Consider the following 18,590-nt stretch of genomic DNA (forward strand, 5'->3'; position numbering starts at 1 on the left):
GGTAGAGTTTAAAAGACTTCCATATGATTTAGGGTTTTATACTTTATGGATAAAAGTATTTTTTTTTTTTTTTATCAATGTAGTAATATATATTTAAATTTTTTTTTCATCTTTTATTATGAATATAAATAAATTTTTGATAAAATAAGTACTATTAAGTAATTTAGTATTTTATTAAATATTTTGTGACTATAATAAATTATTACAATATATATCTTTTAATTTAATTAAATTTTAAAAATAATATTTTAAATAAAATCTTAACATATTTATGAACTTTTTGATGCATTTTAACATATTATATTACTTATAAAATAATGATTTAATGAAGATTCAAGTTAAATGTTTATGAAAATATATAACAAATTATAATGTTTATCTAATAAATACTAAAAGAATAAAATATGTGGTACACTTTTAATATAAAGAATGTATATATTCTTAAAGTGTAAAAGCACCAAAACATGTGATAATCTTTTACTTTACTCTTAAATATGTTAAAGGTATAAAAGTCAATTTCAATCAAAGGTTTTAAAAAGTCAATAGTTGAGGTGTGATTAATAGAAGTTATTAAATAAATTTATCATATTGCTTGATCAAATGAACCTAAAAACAAAAAGAATTGAATTAGATCATGAGGAAACATTTGAATGCAATTGCTTTACACATTATCCCACATTGGAAATTCCTATGCAGTTTCCTTTGAAAATGTAGGCTACAAAACCAAATGATGGAGAAGATGCTATTCAAGTTCGAACAATAATGGATTGCTCATGTATTTGATGGGAAGCAATATTGCACATTTTGAAAATGGAGATTTTATAAGAAAATCAAGTCGCTTATCAGTAATATTAATATCATTTTTTTATTTTTTATTTTTTCTCTTAGAGCCATTTTTGCTCTTAGAGTTATGGGTTTCTTTACAAAAGTACGGAAAATGGGATCCAAAATTCTATTTCTATGGTCATTTTTTTTATAATTTTTTTTAAAACATATTCATATGATTTTTTTAAATTGCATTGTAGTAATTTTTTTAATATTTTATTGATATCTTTTTAGTATATTTTAATGGTTGTTAAATGATTTTTTTTATATTTTAATTATATCTTTATATATTTTTAATTGCCTTATGATATATTTTTTGAAATACGCATCTTTATATTATCAAACCACACTAGTTGCTATAAAAAAATGTATTATTATTCAACTCATAACTACCAGACATAAAGATATAAAATAAAGATGATAAATCTATCTAATTTGGCTGATTTCAAAGTTATATAAGTTAAAATAGTACTTTTTTGATATTTTATAGATATAATTTTAGAATCTTTTTTATAAAATAAAAAATTATAAAATAAAAACTGAAATTACAATAATAAAAGTTAAAAATAATATGTTGGAATGTTTTTAGCAACTAGATATTTATGATGAAATTCTAAAAAAAAGTCATATGAATAAAAGTTAAAATAAAAAACATAATATTTTCTTTTCAAGTAATGCCCATGAAATTTCTTCTAGAATTATTGGTCATAGGCCCATTATTGATCCGTTCTAAGAATGAAAAACCTTTTGGGTACTGGCTGTGAAATCATTTCCACTTGAATTTCACCCATTTCACAAGGGCGTCACCTTGTCATTCATAATTATATTATTTCCTTTAATTATGAAACAACTTAATTTCTCTTAGTCTATTAAGAAGATATTTCTAAAAGAAAAAAAGGATAATAATAATAATGATAATAATAATAGTTCAGTTGACAGAAATCCAAGTGCCATTGTTGTCCTCTGATCTCTTGCCGACAGATTTTCATGTAAAGCAAATTTCTATAACTTATTTGACCTTCCTCCACTCTTTACTTTTATTGCTCTGGTTTTACCGACAATAAGCCTGAATCGGTACCAAATTTCAGTGCATATTATTACATGTTTGAATTGATTTTAGTGTAATAACATATGTCATCTTCTTTAATTGGACTTTCTTTTGTGATTATGATTATCAATCTCTGACCTAATTATTCTTTTTCATAAATGTCTTTAATTTTAATCTCTTGTTTCTGAATATGTTAATGCACATGAATTTCTTCAAGTCCCTCCATTCCTCATGCTTCATGCGATTATGGGTGAAAATTGCTAAAGAATCTATGCTTTTCCTCACTTGTATCTGGTTTTATATGACATCAAGAATTAGTGGAGGAAATTAAGAAGGTAAGGCAAAGAAAAAAGATAGTTATGGAGCACAAGGAGGATAAACATATAATCATTCTTTAGAAAATCCAATAGTGCAGCTAAAATAATTGACACTGCACAAAGCTGATAGCTTTTCAACTCTGACGAGTAAAGGGTTACTTTTTGATTCAACTCTCTCTATAACGGGATAAGATAACGTAATATTTAACATCTCCACCTCCACTACCAAGTCTCCAATTCAAAGCGGCAGAACCCTCCCTCCTACCCACAATGCAAAGTATGTGTAATTTCAATTCCTTCTTTGATAGACTATGGCGAACCCTATTATCCCAATCAACAAATGTCATTTGGCATCATTTAAGAGATTTTGTTCTGTTCTCTTTTACAAGAAATGAAAGGATTTACAACTTGCTAAAGAACATGCACCTTTTTCAGGTTTCATGTCTCTTGTAACAAAGTCAAGATTGTGAAAGGAATGACAAGGAAAAAAGAGAGGAAAAAAAAAAGGAGGGTTGATTTAATTATGCAACATTTAGATTCATGCATTTATCTACCAAGTTGTCTATTGAAGCCGCTCACTTAAAGAAATTAGTGATTAATTATAAAGTATACAGATCTAATCTTTATACGCTGTCTTATCTTAGATTACGAATTAGTGTTATTTTAAAAGTTAAAATATTTTAAAATCTAAAATAGATTTGATGGAATGTCATGTTTCCACGTTCAGTAAAATGCTTTAGACAATTACAAAAATAAAAAGCTTAATGTAATCTCTAGTTGACAGGGTTGGCATTTTCCAAAGAGAATGACAAGGAGACGTTGCCTAATTTCCATTGCCGTGTAGGAACAAAAAAACTCCGCAAGGATTTTTGATTGTCGCCCCAATTACTTGAGATTTCAACCTTGCCTTGTTAAAAGTATCACTTGCCTAGCAATGTAGTCATTCAAAAATTTTTAGGGTTTGAGTATTTTCGTCACTATTTATTAATATTAGCAGAAGATCATTTACCTGTAAAATGAATATAAAAAAATAGTTAATCCTATTATATTTATGACCGAATTCAAATGAATGATCATAACAAATCTCTCATAAAAAGATTGATAGATCTTATTAGAGATCAAGATCAATTGCCAGCTTAAAAAGTGGTTTTTCCGGAATACATATATTTTCATTATTGTAAGTCTACGAGAGATTCATTAAAGAAAAATCTAATTTAAAGATAAAGTAAATATTTAGACATGATAATATTTTCCGCTAATAAAAAAAAGTAACAACACAAAAAACATGTGGTTGATAAAATTGAAAAAAAGAATGAACTAATAAGTAAAAAGATTCTTTTAACGCATTGGATTAATTCCTTTTATTGCTTGCTCGGAACGGGGTCGACTCATTATCGAGAGACTCACCCTCTGATCGGAACAAAAACAATGATTTTGTTCCTTCGGGGTATATATATATATATATATAACATAAAGGTAAAAGAAAAAGATAAAAAATTCTTGTAATAACTTTTTTTCTTTTCTTTTTTCATAATACCCTACTGGAATATCGGAGTCGCTTTGCCGGTCTCCCTGCAATCATTATGAACTCACTATTTGTTACTTTTACAAGAGTAAGTTAGGAGACGTTCAAAACTAATGTTGAGATTAATTGGATAAATTAATAAATTTCCTTTGAAGTTCACGTTGAGTACACTTATACCCTTTTTACTTTTATCTTTTGGTGTTAGAAGGCACTTCATAGTGATCACGCCAACTCCTCTTTCTCCATCATGTTTGAAGGCTGACGACAGCGTTTTGGAGTCGGCAAATAGAATGTCTCATGTATAATTAAATAACATGAAATTTCAAGTCTTGAGGTCTTGCTAATGTCACCCTTCTGTAAGGTTTCAATAACCCATATATTAATTTCGATCACTTTTGTTTTCACTTCATAAAAAATACATTTCCTGTTTTGTTTGATTGCCAAATCCACTGAGGGACCAATATATGGGATTTACAGAGAAAACTTGTTATCTTATATATATATATATATAAAATATAATATTATTAAATGACCCATTATTTTATGAATAATGAGGTGATGGGTTCAATTATTTCAAAAGCACTATCGATGTTATCCATATTACATAAAAAGAAAATTATTTAAATAATTAATCTCAGTCAATATGCACGCGAAAGGAACTTAAAATAATAATATACCTTTCTGATAATATTTATTTATGGAGATCATATAAAACAAATTTGTATGCCTTTGCGAACTTTTGGACATAATTACAAATTTAATAAATATATATATTATTATTATTCATTAATTTTATGATCATATAAAGTAGAATACAATAAGTAAGGTATGATTGCTATTATATTTATAGTCTAATGGTGATGGGTTTTATTGTTTTTATAGTCTAATAATTGTGATGATTTGGTCAGACAATTTCACATTTCATTATCTTTTTTCTTTTTTATTTTTAATGTCAATAAAATTGTCGCAATATCATTTCTGTTCACTATCTCAATTTATTATATTTAGAGAATAATTATTATTATTTTTTTAATTTGATATCTTTCAGGTCACCGTAACCAGAATCCAATATTGACAATATAAATTTAATATGTCAATTTTCTTCTTCTCACTCTCTCCTTCCAAGAAAGTCAATTCCGTTAGATATAGCCTCTTTTCCATCCTCTCAAACCTTAATAAACAGAAATTTGCTTAATCTTTCTTCCTCAAGTGCATAATTAGGACCTATTCTTGCTGGAAATAAATATATTTATAAGCAAAACATCATGAGATTTTCTATTATGCAAATTACTGATATTATTATACATATATTATATTATTTTCTACGTCTACCAGTTTCCCTATATTCTCTTTTTTTATTTTGGAAAATTTAAATTTTATTATTATCCACCTTTTATTTATATTCTATTGGAATTGTTGAAGACTTGAAGTTATTAGATACCGATTTCTATAAAAGTAGGAAAATAGATAGCGAGGAAGAAATGAAATTACATAGAGTTAAAGGGAAATAAAAAGATATCTATTAAGGAAAATTTATTTATTATGTTGGTTACTAACTTTATAATAATTGCTAAATTTTGATTCGTTCAACGAAAATAATTGAATCTTAATTTGATAATCTGAGTTAGCCTTAATCGAGATATAAACTTTATAATAACCCTATATGATATTACATGTCCGGTATTTAATTAAAGATTAGGAGAAATTTTTAAAAATTCCGCCAGACAAGTTATTCTTACATATGTCTAATAGAAATATATTATCAATTAATAATATCACATTACTTGGAATAATTGATTTCATAATATAGATACAATATATAATAAAAAATTAAAATTAGTTATCCTTAAATAATTATAAAATTATTAATTAATATAACATATTTTATCAAAAATATTTATAAATAATCTAGTATACAAAATTATCTAAGAATTTCTCAAAAGAAACACAAGGATTGTCTCATCATACACAAAAAAAAAAAAAAAAGCAATAAAATTTTAGGTTGTATACAATATTATCTTGTGGTTTTACGGTTTTTAGTATATAATTCTTTTATCAGAAAAAAAGAGATATATAGTTACAAATCGTGGCAAAAAAATATCTTAATTATTAAAAGATTTTGTTTCGCAAGATTCAATTATTTTCATTCCAATAAATCATTATATTTTATTGTTAGTTTCTGATAACATGAGCTTAGAGTTTAATAATTCATAATTTTATTGTTTAAGTATTAAATCAAAGTTTAAAAATTATTAGCTCCATGAAATCGATTTGATGGTCAAATAATAATATTTTTTATTAAATTCAAATCCATATTATTAAATATGAAAAATAAAATAATAATAGCTGATTAGAGTTAAGATGAATGAATCATTTTCAATGTACGAGTTATATATGGTAATCTTTTTATACTTAATCCTAAATATTTTATTAGAAAAAGAAAATAAAAGAAAAAAGAGGAAGGGGTCCGATATCCTTATCAAGCTCTTTTGAGATTTTGAGATGCCACAACTTTCTGAATTGTCTGTTCCTCGATTTGTCTCATTCATTCAATGCCCATATCCTTCCAAAATTCACTAAGAGACATAGCAATGTCCAATTGCCTCCCTCATCCAACTGTATCATTTTAACCTAATCTCTTTTCTTCATTAATTATCTTCTAACTCTATTGATTAATTTATAGTGTAATTTCCAAACTCTCCTTTAATTATCAACCTATTTATCTTTGTCATATGAAATTGAACTCATCACTTTCTACATTATACAAGACAGCTTTTCTGAAGTGCTTATATATCAGTTTATGGAAACACCAACAAAATCCTAAACTTTTATTTCCTTCGTTTTTCCACTTTCATTTCTATCTTTCACTACCATTGCCATTTTCTATAGCTAGCTAATACATACCCATGGCTACTCTGGCAGAAGCTTGTAAGGACTATTCTCTCCACCTCCACCAAATCATCCCTTTAGACTTCGATTCTATTCGAACCCTACCCGAATCCCATGTTTGGCCAGAATCCGGTGAGTTTGAGTTCAATGACGGCCAGTTATCAATACCCACCATTGACCTTAATGATCCTGATGCGGGCAACCTAATAGGGCATGCATGTGAGACATGGGGTGTGTTCCAAGTCATCCACCACAACATTCCCTTAAACTTATTGCATGAAGTTGAGTCGGAAACCAGAAGGCTTTTCTCTCTTCCGGCTAGACAAAAGTTGAAGGCCTTAAGATCAGCTGGTGGAGCCGTCGGGTACGGCAGAGCTAGGATATCGCATTTCTTCAATAAGCATATGTGGCATGAAGGGTTCACTATCATGGGTTCGCCTGTAGATCATGCTAGACAACTTTGGCCTCATGACTATCAACGGTTTTGGTAAGTAGTCTTCCATGCACTTCCATGCACGTAACTAGCCAGGTGGAGAAATATCATTGTCCATATACCAGTAGAGCTTGTTAATTTGGAAGGAACTCTTAAGTAGGTTTGAGTCATATCTATATATCAGAAATTTATTATTTAGATTTAGTTCGCTAGATAATTGTAAACCAAATCAATTGTATATTGATGTGATATTCTTTATTAAATAGTGATAAATAAACCGATTGATATAAATACATTATTTAATAAAAATGACGTGATGAATTGATTTTATCTAAGGATTTTTCATCTATATAGATACCAAAGCTATCAGTCTTTATATATATAATCAGCATATTCATCTTTTGTGATTGGATAAATGTGATTAGAAATCATTATGTCAATAAACCCTTTCTAAAGGAAATGATCTAGATTCTTTACTACTTTGCTTTAAACTTTTTCTTTTGATAAATACAATCCTATACTTTATTAATAAGTCGAGGGAAAAATCAACTATTACAATCAGTAACAATTGATGAAAAACCTTGCAGAAAAACGAATATAATGTATAGAAAAGCCTAATCAATTGTCTTTTTTGTCAATGACCATGTAAAACAGTGATGTAATGGAAGGCTACGAGAAGAAAATGAAAGAGCTAGCAACAACCCTAATGCGAGTAATCTTCAAGTACTTAGGCATATCTGAAGAGCAAACCAAATGGGTTGGCTCGCCTGGCTGCTCTAGTGCTGCATTGCAGCTCAACTCATATCCGTACTGTCCGGACCCTAATCGAGCCATGGGTCTAGCCCCTCATACAGACACTTCATTCTTGACCATATTGCATCAAAGCAGCACCAAAGGATTGCAAATATTCAAAGAAGGCGTCGGATGGGTTTTAGTATATCCTACAAGTGGAGCTCTTGTGGTGAATGTTGGTGATTTCTTGCATATACTTTCAAATGCCAGGTTTCCTAATGTTCTTCATCGTGTAATAATGAAAGAGTGCAAACAACAGAGATTTTCCGTAGCTTTTTTTCATTGCCCATCTACTGATTTCAGTTTATTCCCTTTGGGTCTGAGTAGTAGTTGTGGAGAATTTCCTCTATACCGTTCAGTATCGGCAGCGGAGTATATTGGCATCAAGGCTAAGAATATTGACAATCCGCTAGCTTTGATTAGAATTTAGGGTTCAAATAGAAAGGGATTCATCTTGTACGACATATTTCTTTTGTTGTCTTTTCATGAGAGAAATTATTAAATAGACTTAGCATGATTATATGGATACTTTTATTTCAACACTTTACATATAAAGCTTGTAAAGATTGGAAATTAAATTAAGGAGAATATCAATTAAATATTTCACCAAAAAGTTGTAGGTAGATCTCTCTAAGTGGTTTCAATATTCTTAACACACTTTTGAATGAAATGTCAATTATTTGAAGTATGAGCAAGAAAACATTCAGCCTATTTTGTGTTGAAATTTTAATTTAATAAGGTGAGCACAGACAATTCCTATTTTGTGCTGAAATTGTGATTAAAGGGTGAGAGTGACCAAGGATTTGAAGTCCTATATAACAATCTTATGTATCTCAAATATGTAAATGCTCATTAGACTGAAACATGAACAATTACAAACGCATCTTACTTTGTATTGAAAACTTTAACTAATAAAACACAGATGATCAAGGATGAAATATATATGTATATGTATATATAAAACAAAATGTAACACATTAAGATATAATTAGACAGCCCATAATCATATTACAGCTTCAGATAACTGATTATATTGGATTAGTATCATATAATACGGATATTTATATGTGCACTAATTAAGTTCAAGACTATATCTCTGAAAATGTATTATTTTCTTTAATGTCCTTTTGATGCTCGCAAATTCTTTTTGGATATGCAAGCAAATGCATCCCAGACACTTCCAGTGAAGTTGGTTTGTCTTTTGTATTATTGCGGTTGTTTCCTATTCCTAGAACTGGACTTTCCTGAGTTCCAAGATTAGCACACAATGTTCTCAGCTATTTTCAAAACAACCTAATTTCCTAGCTTCATAGGTTCAGCCATGCCCTTGTTTTTTTATATGTTTTATTTATGCAATCTTTTGGCCATTCTCTTGTCTCTTTAAATCACTAATGAGACAAAAAGATGACCTCGTTTTCTCTGTTGTTGTTGTAGCCATATATATAATGCACCAATTCATAGAATTAATATATGTTTACTTAATCTCTTATAGAAAAAAAAAATTAAAAATACAAGTGACACTGATATCCACAAAATGCCCACGTCCCCTAATTATTTCTTTTATTAATATTTTTTTTGTTTACATGACATAAGATATAAAATAAGCTAATAAGAAAGCAATACAATTTTATAATATATGAATTATAAACTTTCCATCCGCACACACCCTTCCCCACCAAAAAAGGGAAAAATAAACATCATTTTCTTTGTCCACATCCAGCTCAAACACTTTGGACATTGTAGAAATTGTTGAGATAAAGATGAGAATCAGCATGTTTGAATTATACAGTAAAATCTGGTGTGATTCGGACTAGATCAATCACCACTATTGTTAGTAAATTCAAGGAATGGAAAATGAGTTCATAATTTAAACCATTTCTCTTTAATAAGAACAAAGATTACTTTAATCTAATCATTGATCATTTGACCTCAAGGTAGACCAGAACTATTCATTTCTTTTTTTTTTTTTTTTTTTTTTGAAAATCTCACAGCAAATTGTCCTTGATTACAAGTTACCAAATTAAATCACCAATTAATCCTTTCCTTCGTCAGGAACCGGTTTTGGAAGACGACATCGCAGGAGGATATTTTTATCAACACACGTTCATTTTTTATTACTTTGCACGTGCAAACAAATGGACAATGCACGAACAAACGGTGCGTACGGGGATGTAAATGTCTTTTACATACATGCTCTCTTTTTACCAAAAAACCCTTCGATCAATCTTAAAGAATGTCTCCACCAATGCCAAACACAAGTGCATCATCGCCATTTCATAGCAAAAATAAGGAAAATACCCTGTAACCATCACCACACCCTCATTCACTGCTAGAACGACGTCACCTTATAGGGCACGTCATTGTCCACATCAGAAGGAAGACACAATTTCTCAGGTAAAATAAGAGTTTAAATTATAGTTGATGGGTGATGTGTAACATAATTACGTTATTTTTTGTTTTTCTTTTTTTACTTATATAGTACAATATGAAATAATATTAAATGCTCGAATCATTATTATTACAAACTTTTATCACTAAATTTAATTATAAGTTATCTGGCAGAATCCCAATTTATATAAAATAAAATGCTCTAAAATTCATTCAAAGATAACGGTTAGATATAATTGAAGTCAGGTAGTATGCTACTTGTAAGAGAATCAATTGTTTTGTTTAACTAATATCTTAATAATCAATGGTAATAATAACAATACAGAGCATCGGATAGAATAAAAGGACAAGTAGAGCCTGCAGGACTTGACTTCTCTTGATGTTCCTTTTAATACGTAATAAGACATGCAGAATTATTACAGCATAGATGATCAACCATATACCAACCAATCCTGTAATGACACAGCCATTGTACATGTTTATATGTGTTACTTCGTAACTGAGCCCTTTTTCTAGGGAAATGACATCTTCTTCTTCTCTTGTTTTTTTCAGAAAAAAAGAAAAAAAACAAAGGAAGAAAGAAAGAAAGAAAAAGAAAAGGAACAGCAAGTTGCGTGCTTTAGTTGGAATTGCCTGCTGTCCCAACAAACATTTTATCCCTAATTCAACATAAGCAGCGCGACAATTTTCAGAAATTCAATTGTCCGTATTAATATTTTGAGCACATATAAAACATTTTCCAAGCCGAAGAAAAAGTCAGTGCTTTCGGACGCTCGACAATCTGATAGATGGAGAGCTAATAGTATAATATGACAAATCAAATTTTACAAGCTTGCTATGTGAAGTTGTACTGGATTTAACTCTTGTGTATCTTGCTTCCGCATTGTCGTACATTGATTGAGTGAAGAAGCAATAAGCAGTGACATGTTTACTGGGTGAAAAGATTGCAAATTTGTCATGAGGTCTGCAGGGGTGGGGTTGGGTTAGGCTGTATGTTGATCAATTCTTTTCCCTGGTTAAATGGACCCGCATAAGTTTGTCTTTGTCAAAGAGTTTCATATCACTGGGAATCAAATGGGGAAGCATCTGGATTCTGAAGCAGATTCAGTTTTTTTTTTTTTTTTCTTTTCCTTTCAACAGCGAGCAGTAAGCACACATGGTGTGGGTGCATAAAGGTTGACTGTCTGTTTACATGTTTTGTATGTATACATATTCTTTTAGTGGGGCATAACATGTCACGCTAGTAGGACACTGTCGAGGAGATTCATTTAATTTCTTGGATTATATATGCAATTGATAAAAGGGCGACTATCTATCCCAAATGTATTGTTTTGTTATTTCAAAGGCTCATGGACTCTAGGAGGAAGGCACTCTTTAGAATGGAATAGATATAAAAGAAAATGATAATTTTGTTTTATTTTAAATAGTCATTCTATTCATAGGTTATTCATAAACTAAACATGTTGAATAAGTAATGGACATTTCTTGAAGAAATTATCACGATATCGACAAGGCAATTAGACAAAAAAAGAAAGAGAAAGAGTTCACTTTCTGCAAGACACAAAGGTCAATCTAAGGCTAAAAAAGAAAATCCGAAAGCTACATATACCAAGACCAAACACTAACAAAGAAACCAGCAAGCTAACCCTAGTCTTCAAAGTGCAGACTGAAAGAGCGGTCATCACTGTTGCCGTCATTTATGGCGGGACAGACTTTTGAACTTGAAATATGCAAAGATAACTCATATGGCTTCTTCAAGGCCTTCAAATACATATACATATTGGAGGGGTGGATTAAGACTCCACCAGGGTTAAGCCACCACACCCAACCCAAAAAATATAAATAAATAAAATCTGAACTCCATCACAAAAATTGTTGATATGCAAAATAGCAAGATAGGTGCTATATTCTTTTCCACCTTTGAAAGCCATGCCTTGTGGAAAATTTATATCTTTTACAAGTTTGGATCAACTTCTTCATCCTCCTCAGAACAAGATCAAATCAAGCTTGATAAAAAATGAAGATTTCATGGCAACAAGAGGACCAACCCCGCATAGACAAAGAGTACTGACTCCCCACAAAAACCAGCAACCCCCAAAACAAACTAAACTAACTAACATATACTAAGATAAACAGCAGCTAAAAGAAGAAAAGGGAGGGAGAGGCCAGCAAACACCCAAAGCTAAACCACCACCTTTTTTTTCTGACTCTCCGACTCTACTTTTTAGACTCTTTCTCTATCAAATTTCTGGAATTTGGATATTAGTTTCTTAAAGCATCATAGTCACCAACTGGATAGATGAAAAATTCACTAGATCAAGCTTGCTTCTTTTCGCAATTAGAGTTCATATGTATTTAGAAGAACTCCAGACAACTTTACAAATGAAAGCACAAGCTACAAAGCCAAGAAAAAGGTAAAGCATAATATCACCCAACCAAGATTTCCAATGGCAAATCTCTAGTTTAGCAGTATAGTGATGTTTTCATTAGATATGAAAAAGCTCCTTGACTTTACAAGAGGCAGCAGGGTTGTTTCAGACAAAATTTTGGCTCTGAAGTCTCTCATTCTTTGCACATTCCTCCTAGAAATTGAGAGCTCTATTAAGAATAACTAAAAAAACTGCAACTGCAATAATATGTTTATGTGTATATAGTCTATTATCGTGCAGAAATTGCAATTTGCATTTTGCATCCACATGGCCATAATGGCAACAACACAATCAGTTCTTACTTACCATGCAATTCTGTTAAAATGAAAAAAGCAACAAGAAGAAAAAGAAATTACTCGATGGCATATACATGATAAACTGATTTTGTTCTCTAATAAAAACATGCCAGTGCATTTTTGAATCGCTAACATGAAAGATTTGTAACAGACAACTAGTTTCTGCAATGAGATTTATGCATCAACAAGGTAAGCTGAAATTAGAGTATAACAATGAACTGCACTCTGCATATGATTTAAACAGCAATTTTAAGTTTTTGAAATCCAGCAGAAGTGATGTACTGAATTTCTAGCTAAACTAGAACAGACTCTAAGGATCCATGTCAGAAAGATACTTCGACAGTATAAAACACTCATATTTTCAGTTATTTTTTTAACTCGAGTAATTGTTGAACCTATGGGAGATATTTATAATTAGGTCATCTTCTATCTCGATATAGAGTATTCTTCAATATTTAGTGTTGCTATAATTGCATAATATCCATTGTAAAATAATGGTAACAAGGATTACCTGAAAAGCTTTTAAGAGAGAGTAGCAGCGCCTTTGCTCTGCCATTGCTGCAGCATACCTTTTCTTGAGAGCATCACAAGCCTTCTGCTCTTCCTGAAGTCCAACTTGAACTTTTTGTAGCTTCTGTAAGATTGATTCAGTAGAAATTACCCCTCAAACAACTGATAGCAAATCTAATTATTAAAGTCGTTTCAACTAAATTTTTCCATTGAAAGGAGAAGGCAGAAAAATTATTCCTTCATCCACACCTTTTAAGGTGTGTGAACTGCTAGTGAGAGTGATTTGAATATAATATCCCAGGAATCTCAAGATAAGTTGCACATAGGTATGAAATGGACAATAATTAACCTTCTAGGTGCTAGGGTAAGTCCAGCTCTCCAGCTAGCTGCATATGTCACAAGCACAGAGTTTGATAGATTGAGCCTTTGGCACACATATTTTGACAAATGTCAATGCCATAGAATGCTACTGACATGATGAAGTTACTGCCTAACGAAAAAATCCATAATCATCTAATTAAATGTATCTTTTCTCTTGCATCATTATTCTATTATTTAATGGTCTAATCTGAGAACTGTATATCTAATTTCCCAATGTTTTGCCAAATATCATGCCTGAGAAAATATCACAATTACCTGTTGGCTTCCCTTTACAATTCCTTCCATGGAATTAATCAACTTCATACGGCCATCAGTACTTATAATGGCATCCTGAAACTATAAGATTTAACAGGAAGAGCAATTAGTGGCAATCAACGAGTCAGGCATAATCATTTAAGTACATATATTCCACTGTAAACTCAAGAGTTTTTAATATCAGCATATTGAAGGCTCCAGTGCCTCAAAGAAAGGTAGGTAATTATGTAGCAGAATTTCGAAGAATGAGTTGGAGTAAATTAAGGGAACTTGAAGACGTACAACTTTTGTTAAATTGACATAACATCATAAGAAATAATACCATTCCAGTAACCAAGCAAATCATTTCTTTTGTCAAACCAAACTCAGAAAGTAGCAAGAAAAACCAAACACTATAATAGCACAATGGTCATGAAATAACACAGGTAAGAAAAGGAGTGAACTAATAAAAGATTTAGTAGAATCTCATCCATAAATGACCTACTCATGAAACAATCAAACAGATTCTCGTTAAGTTTATACCTGCGAACTTATTGAGTTTAACAGGGAGGTTTCTTTTAGCATCAGTTCTTTAATCTCCAAAAGAGCATTATAAGTTGCATAGTATTTGCGGGTCTGACGATGCTTTTCCTGTTCATTAGCAAATTAAGAATATATGATCTTATCATTAAACTAGCCAAGAAAAGATACATTCAGCAAAGAAATTGGATCAAAAGGCCAATTAACCAGACATGCCATCTTAAACCTGAATATGGGCATTCAGCTCTGAAAGTCGGCGTTCATACCTGAAAAATAAAGCATTAGATACCACAAACAAATTAGAGAGCAAGCATGCAAATATTGGAAAGTATCTCATCCTTGTCAACTATTTATAATAAATGAGAGATTGAGATGAAGCTAACCCCACAATCAGAGTCAAACTAAGGAAGTTATAAAAGGTAAGTCTCTCATCTTTGGTAATTATTTATGACAAATGAGAACTTGAAATGAAGCTAACCCTACAAGCAGAGTCATATTAAGGACATTACGAAAGGATGTTGCTTGCTCACATGACTGTAAGCACCTCTAAAATTGAACTGCAATTGCATAAAACCTTTATAATCCGCAATAAATACATGTTGTCAAAGGCAAATTAATTGCAGGAAGGAACTGTGCTATCCACACCTTCCATGTCTCTGCCTAAGCAGAAACAATGACAGGCACTGGCCACTTCAAATTACAACCTATTGTGCTAGAAAACAGAGAAACTAAAATAAGATTTCAGACAATGAGAGAGACAAACATTTCTAGTTATTTAATCTGATACAGACCTTCATGGAGCATAAAAGCAAGGGGTTTGATGGGTTGGTAATAAGGCTGCACATAGAAATTGATCTCCAAGTAATTATCTAGTGCTATAAATTACGAAGCACCAAATCCTCCTCGCACCAAACAATTCCTAGGTGATACCATGAAGTGTTTACATGGGAGAATTCCATCAAAAGACTCAGTTCTTAACAATTAGCACTGCCCATACATAATTTAAACTTAAATTGAAGTTTTATAACAAGGGGCTATCAAAACAGACCAACAATTAGAAACATAAAAATATAAGCAAAAGGGCACAAAGCAACATTACATACTGGATAAGTTCAGACTGAATTGGAATGTCATCAATCTTCCGCTTTATGGACATTACTTCCCTTAGTCGACCTGCTAGTTCCTACAATACCACAAAGAGATTTTCCACATCGTAATCCATAAAGAATTGAAATAAAATCTATTATAAACATTTACCAAACTTATAGCATTAATTCCTCAATAACATAAAACGTCACTTGAAGAAGAAAACAAAAAAAGAAACAAAAATCCTTATACTACCTATTACCTTCTTAACAGAAGTAAGATTCTCCAATGAATTAGCTAATGCACACTCTAGATTATTATAAAGCTTCTCTGAATCCCAGCCACGCTCCCATTTATCTTCTAATTCACAAACCTCAGCTTCCAACTTCGATTTCTTTGCATCATAATAAGATTGCATAACAAATTCCCGCCTTTCCATACCCTAAAAAATTAAATAAATACTCGAGCTTTTCAATAATGGAAAACCAGAAAGATATGTATTTTGTGGTTGTTACTACCTTGAGTGATTCCAAAAGTGGCATTAACTTCTGTACCGCGCCATTAGCACCTTCTTTGTTGTCGATTTTTTCGCGTAATTGCTTCAATTCGTTTAAAAGATTGGCCTTTCTCTCATTCTGCGGAGAATTATTTAACGGAGTTAAAAGAATCAAATGACGTATCGTAGCACTGAATACTCCAAATTAAAAAGAAAAATAATGATTTCGAAAACCTCTTTATCCAAATCAGCACTCAGTTTCGCTATTGAAGCTCTGGCTATGTAAATTTCTTCCTTTTCATCGTTCTCATGTTCAATTGAGGTTTCAGTTGAATTCAACTCTACGAGTCTGCTCTCCATTAAATCTCGATATTGTCAATTCTTAGAACGAAACTCTCGACCCTTGCATGGCAGTGAAACGATGTCGCTTTTTCTTTTTTTTTTTTCTTTCCCCGTTCCTTTTTGTTTTCTTTTCTGCATATGGGTGGCAGTCGGGCTGATTTTCATGGATACCCGAAACGCGGTCGATCTATAATAAGACAAATTCGGGCAGTACTTATGAGTAAATTCCATCCGTATCCATGGTGTTAAATGCGTTTTCCGCTATTATTTTAATTTTTTTACATATTTATCTAAAATTAAATTAAAATAAATTTTTATCATCTCATTTATATATTTTTTAATATTTTATTTTTTATTATATTACATATTTTATATATTAAATTTTGATATCACTAATATCCTTTTATCTTTGAAGCAGCAAAAACATCAATTAAAATATAAAATGATACAATATTATTGTAAATCTTTTAATTAATAAAAATATTAAATCTATATCATATACTATAATTTCATATCAATATATACAATGATTTTTTAAGAAAATAAATAAAATAATTTAATATTATTAAAATTAAATTATAAAAAATTTTATTATATAAAATAATATAAACGCATATATCTGTAAAAATTATTTAAAATGGTCATTAAATTTAAATTTAAACTTTATATTTAAGAAGTAGATAACCTAATTATAAAAATTCAACACTCCACACTATATATTATGAAAATAGATTTTTGAGTATGAGATGAGTTAGAACAATATAAAATTAAATAGATTAAAGTTTAGATAGTTCTTAATGTTTGGTACGTTACCATTTCTACTACATATAAATGAGATTTTATAAGTGGTTTTCTTTTTGTTCCTTAAACAATAAAAACATTCAACACTCCACACTTTTACCCTTCCCTTTAAAAAAAAGTCTACTCTTCTTTAATATTACGTTTAATATAAATAAATTATTACATATCATTAGTAATTTTTTTTTTTTGTTCCGCATTAAAAAAAGAGAAGAGGAATACAAAAGTTTAAAATGAATATTCCTTCAAATTAAATAAATTTGATTATTGGAGACTTTTGAAACAAATTTTAAATTTCGCTTCATAAGGCTCTTAGGCCTTCAGTTTAATTATTTTATTTAAGAAAAATAAAAAAAAATTATTAATAATGATTTTAATAAATATAGATGACAATAAATAAATTTGATTACATTCAATTATATATACTAATCTTACTATAAAAATAATTTTTTCCTTTAAGTTTTATTTATTTTGTGTTGATGGAACAATTATATGTAACATTTTAGCGACTTTTGGTGCATCGGTAAGAAACGCATTCCAATCAATAGCTATAATAAAGCAAAAATTGACTTTGTTGTTGTTTGACGAATTTTTAAATAAGTCTGATCTTTTAAATATCATATTTAAACTCATTCTAACTACCGTAATAAAAGGTAAATAATTAATTTTTTAATTTATTAACGTATAACTATTAGTATCCTAAATTGTGTCCATCCAAAGTATTATAAATACATTATCATTCTGTTCTCCAAAATATATATATATAAAATAAAATATTTCTATTATCTATTTTTCATGAGAATTTTAGATTTTTGCCACTATTTGGTTTTATTTAATCATCGTGAAACAAATAACAAATGGCATAAAATCTTTAAGGATAAATAATATACGTTGAACACCTACAGTCTCTCATTATTATTTTCTAACATAAATCTTATAAAGTTTTATTGAATTTATTTATAGATTTATATTTTATATATCTAGTACTATATAATTAAAATTTATTTTCATTTTACAATAAGTTTTATTGTAACCAAAATCTGTTCGTTGTTGTCCCTCTATCTTAGTATTTTTTATTCTCTTCTTTCCATAATTAGGAAATCAAGTGGTTCAAATACACGATTAATAGGCAAACTATTGAATTAATTTAAAGTTATCCAATGAGAATGTTTTCCATCTAAATACATATTGAACTTGTAATATCTCAAGTGTGAAAATATTTGAGAAATTAATGAATACTTGGGGCTATATATGAATAAAA

General features: G+C 29.9%; 2 protein-coding genes across 4 annotated transcripts; one reads left to right on the forward strand and one right to left on the reverse strand.

Moving 5' to 3' along the window:
* The first annotated feature begins 6,483 nt into the window (after window positions 1-6,483).
* Window positions 6,484-8,410, forward strand: LOC8278615 (gibberellin 3-beta-dioxygenase 1). The gene is made up of 2 exons (XM_002515553.3): window positions 6,484-7,091; window positions 7,692-8,410. Exons 1-2 carry the CDS (start codon window positions 6,622-6,624, stop codon window positions 8,257-8,259), a joined length of 1,038 nt encoding a protein of 345 aa, XP_002515599.1. The 5' UTR covers window positions 6,484-6,621; the 3' UTR covers window positions 8,260-8,410.
* A 4,103-nt stretch (window positions 8,411-12,513) lies between these two features.
* On the reverse strand, window positions 12,514-16,785 carry LOC8278614 (coiled-coil domain-containing protein 93). Of its 3 annotated transcripts, XR_007215180.1 has the most exons (10): window positions 16,424-16,784; window positions 16,212-16,328; window positions 15,956-16,135; window positions 15,711-15,790; window positions 14,834-14,873; window positions 14,611-14,718; window positions 14,089-14,169; window positions 13,802-13,838; window positions 13,454-13,576; window positions 12,645-12,799 (listed from the first exon to the last, which is right to left on the reverse strand). XR_007215180.1 is itself a non-coding variant. In XM_015717111.3 (9 exons), the coding sequence occupies exons 1-9, from the start codon at window positions 16,547-16,549 to the stop codon at window positions 12,752-12,754; spliced, it is 903 nt and encodes a 300-aa protein (XP_015572597.2). In that variant the 5' UTR covers window positions 16,550-16,783; the 3' UTR covers window positions 12,514-12,751. The 3 variants fall into 3 exon arrangements, 1 of the variants encoding a protein (XP_015572597.2); XM_015717111.3 differs by lacking the exon at window positions 13,802-13,838 and having other exon boundaries at window positions 12,514-12,799; window positions 16,424-16,783; XR_007215181.1 differs by lacking the exon at window positions 12,645-12,799 and having other exon boundaries at window positions 13,501-13,614; window positions 13,702-13,838; window positions 16,424-16,785.
* Between the last annotated feature and the right edge of the window lie 1,805 nt (window positions 16,786-18,590).

This window comes from Ricinus communis, chromosome 3 (assembly GCF_019578655.1).
Source record: "Ricinus communis isolate WT05 ecotype wild-type chromosome 3, ASM1957865v1, whole genome shotgun sequence".
Lineage (NCBI taxonomy): Eukaryota > Viridiplantae > Streptophyta > Magnoliopsida > Malpighiales > Euphorbiaceae > Ricinus > Ricinus communis.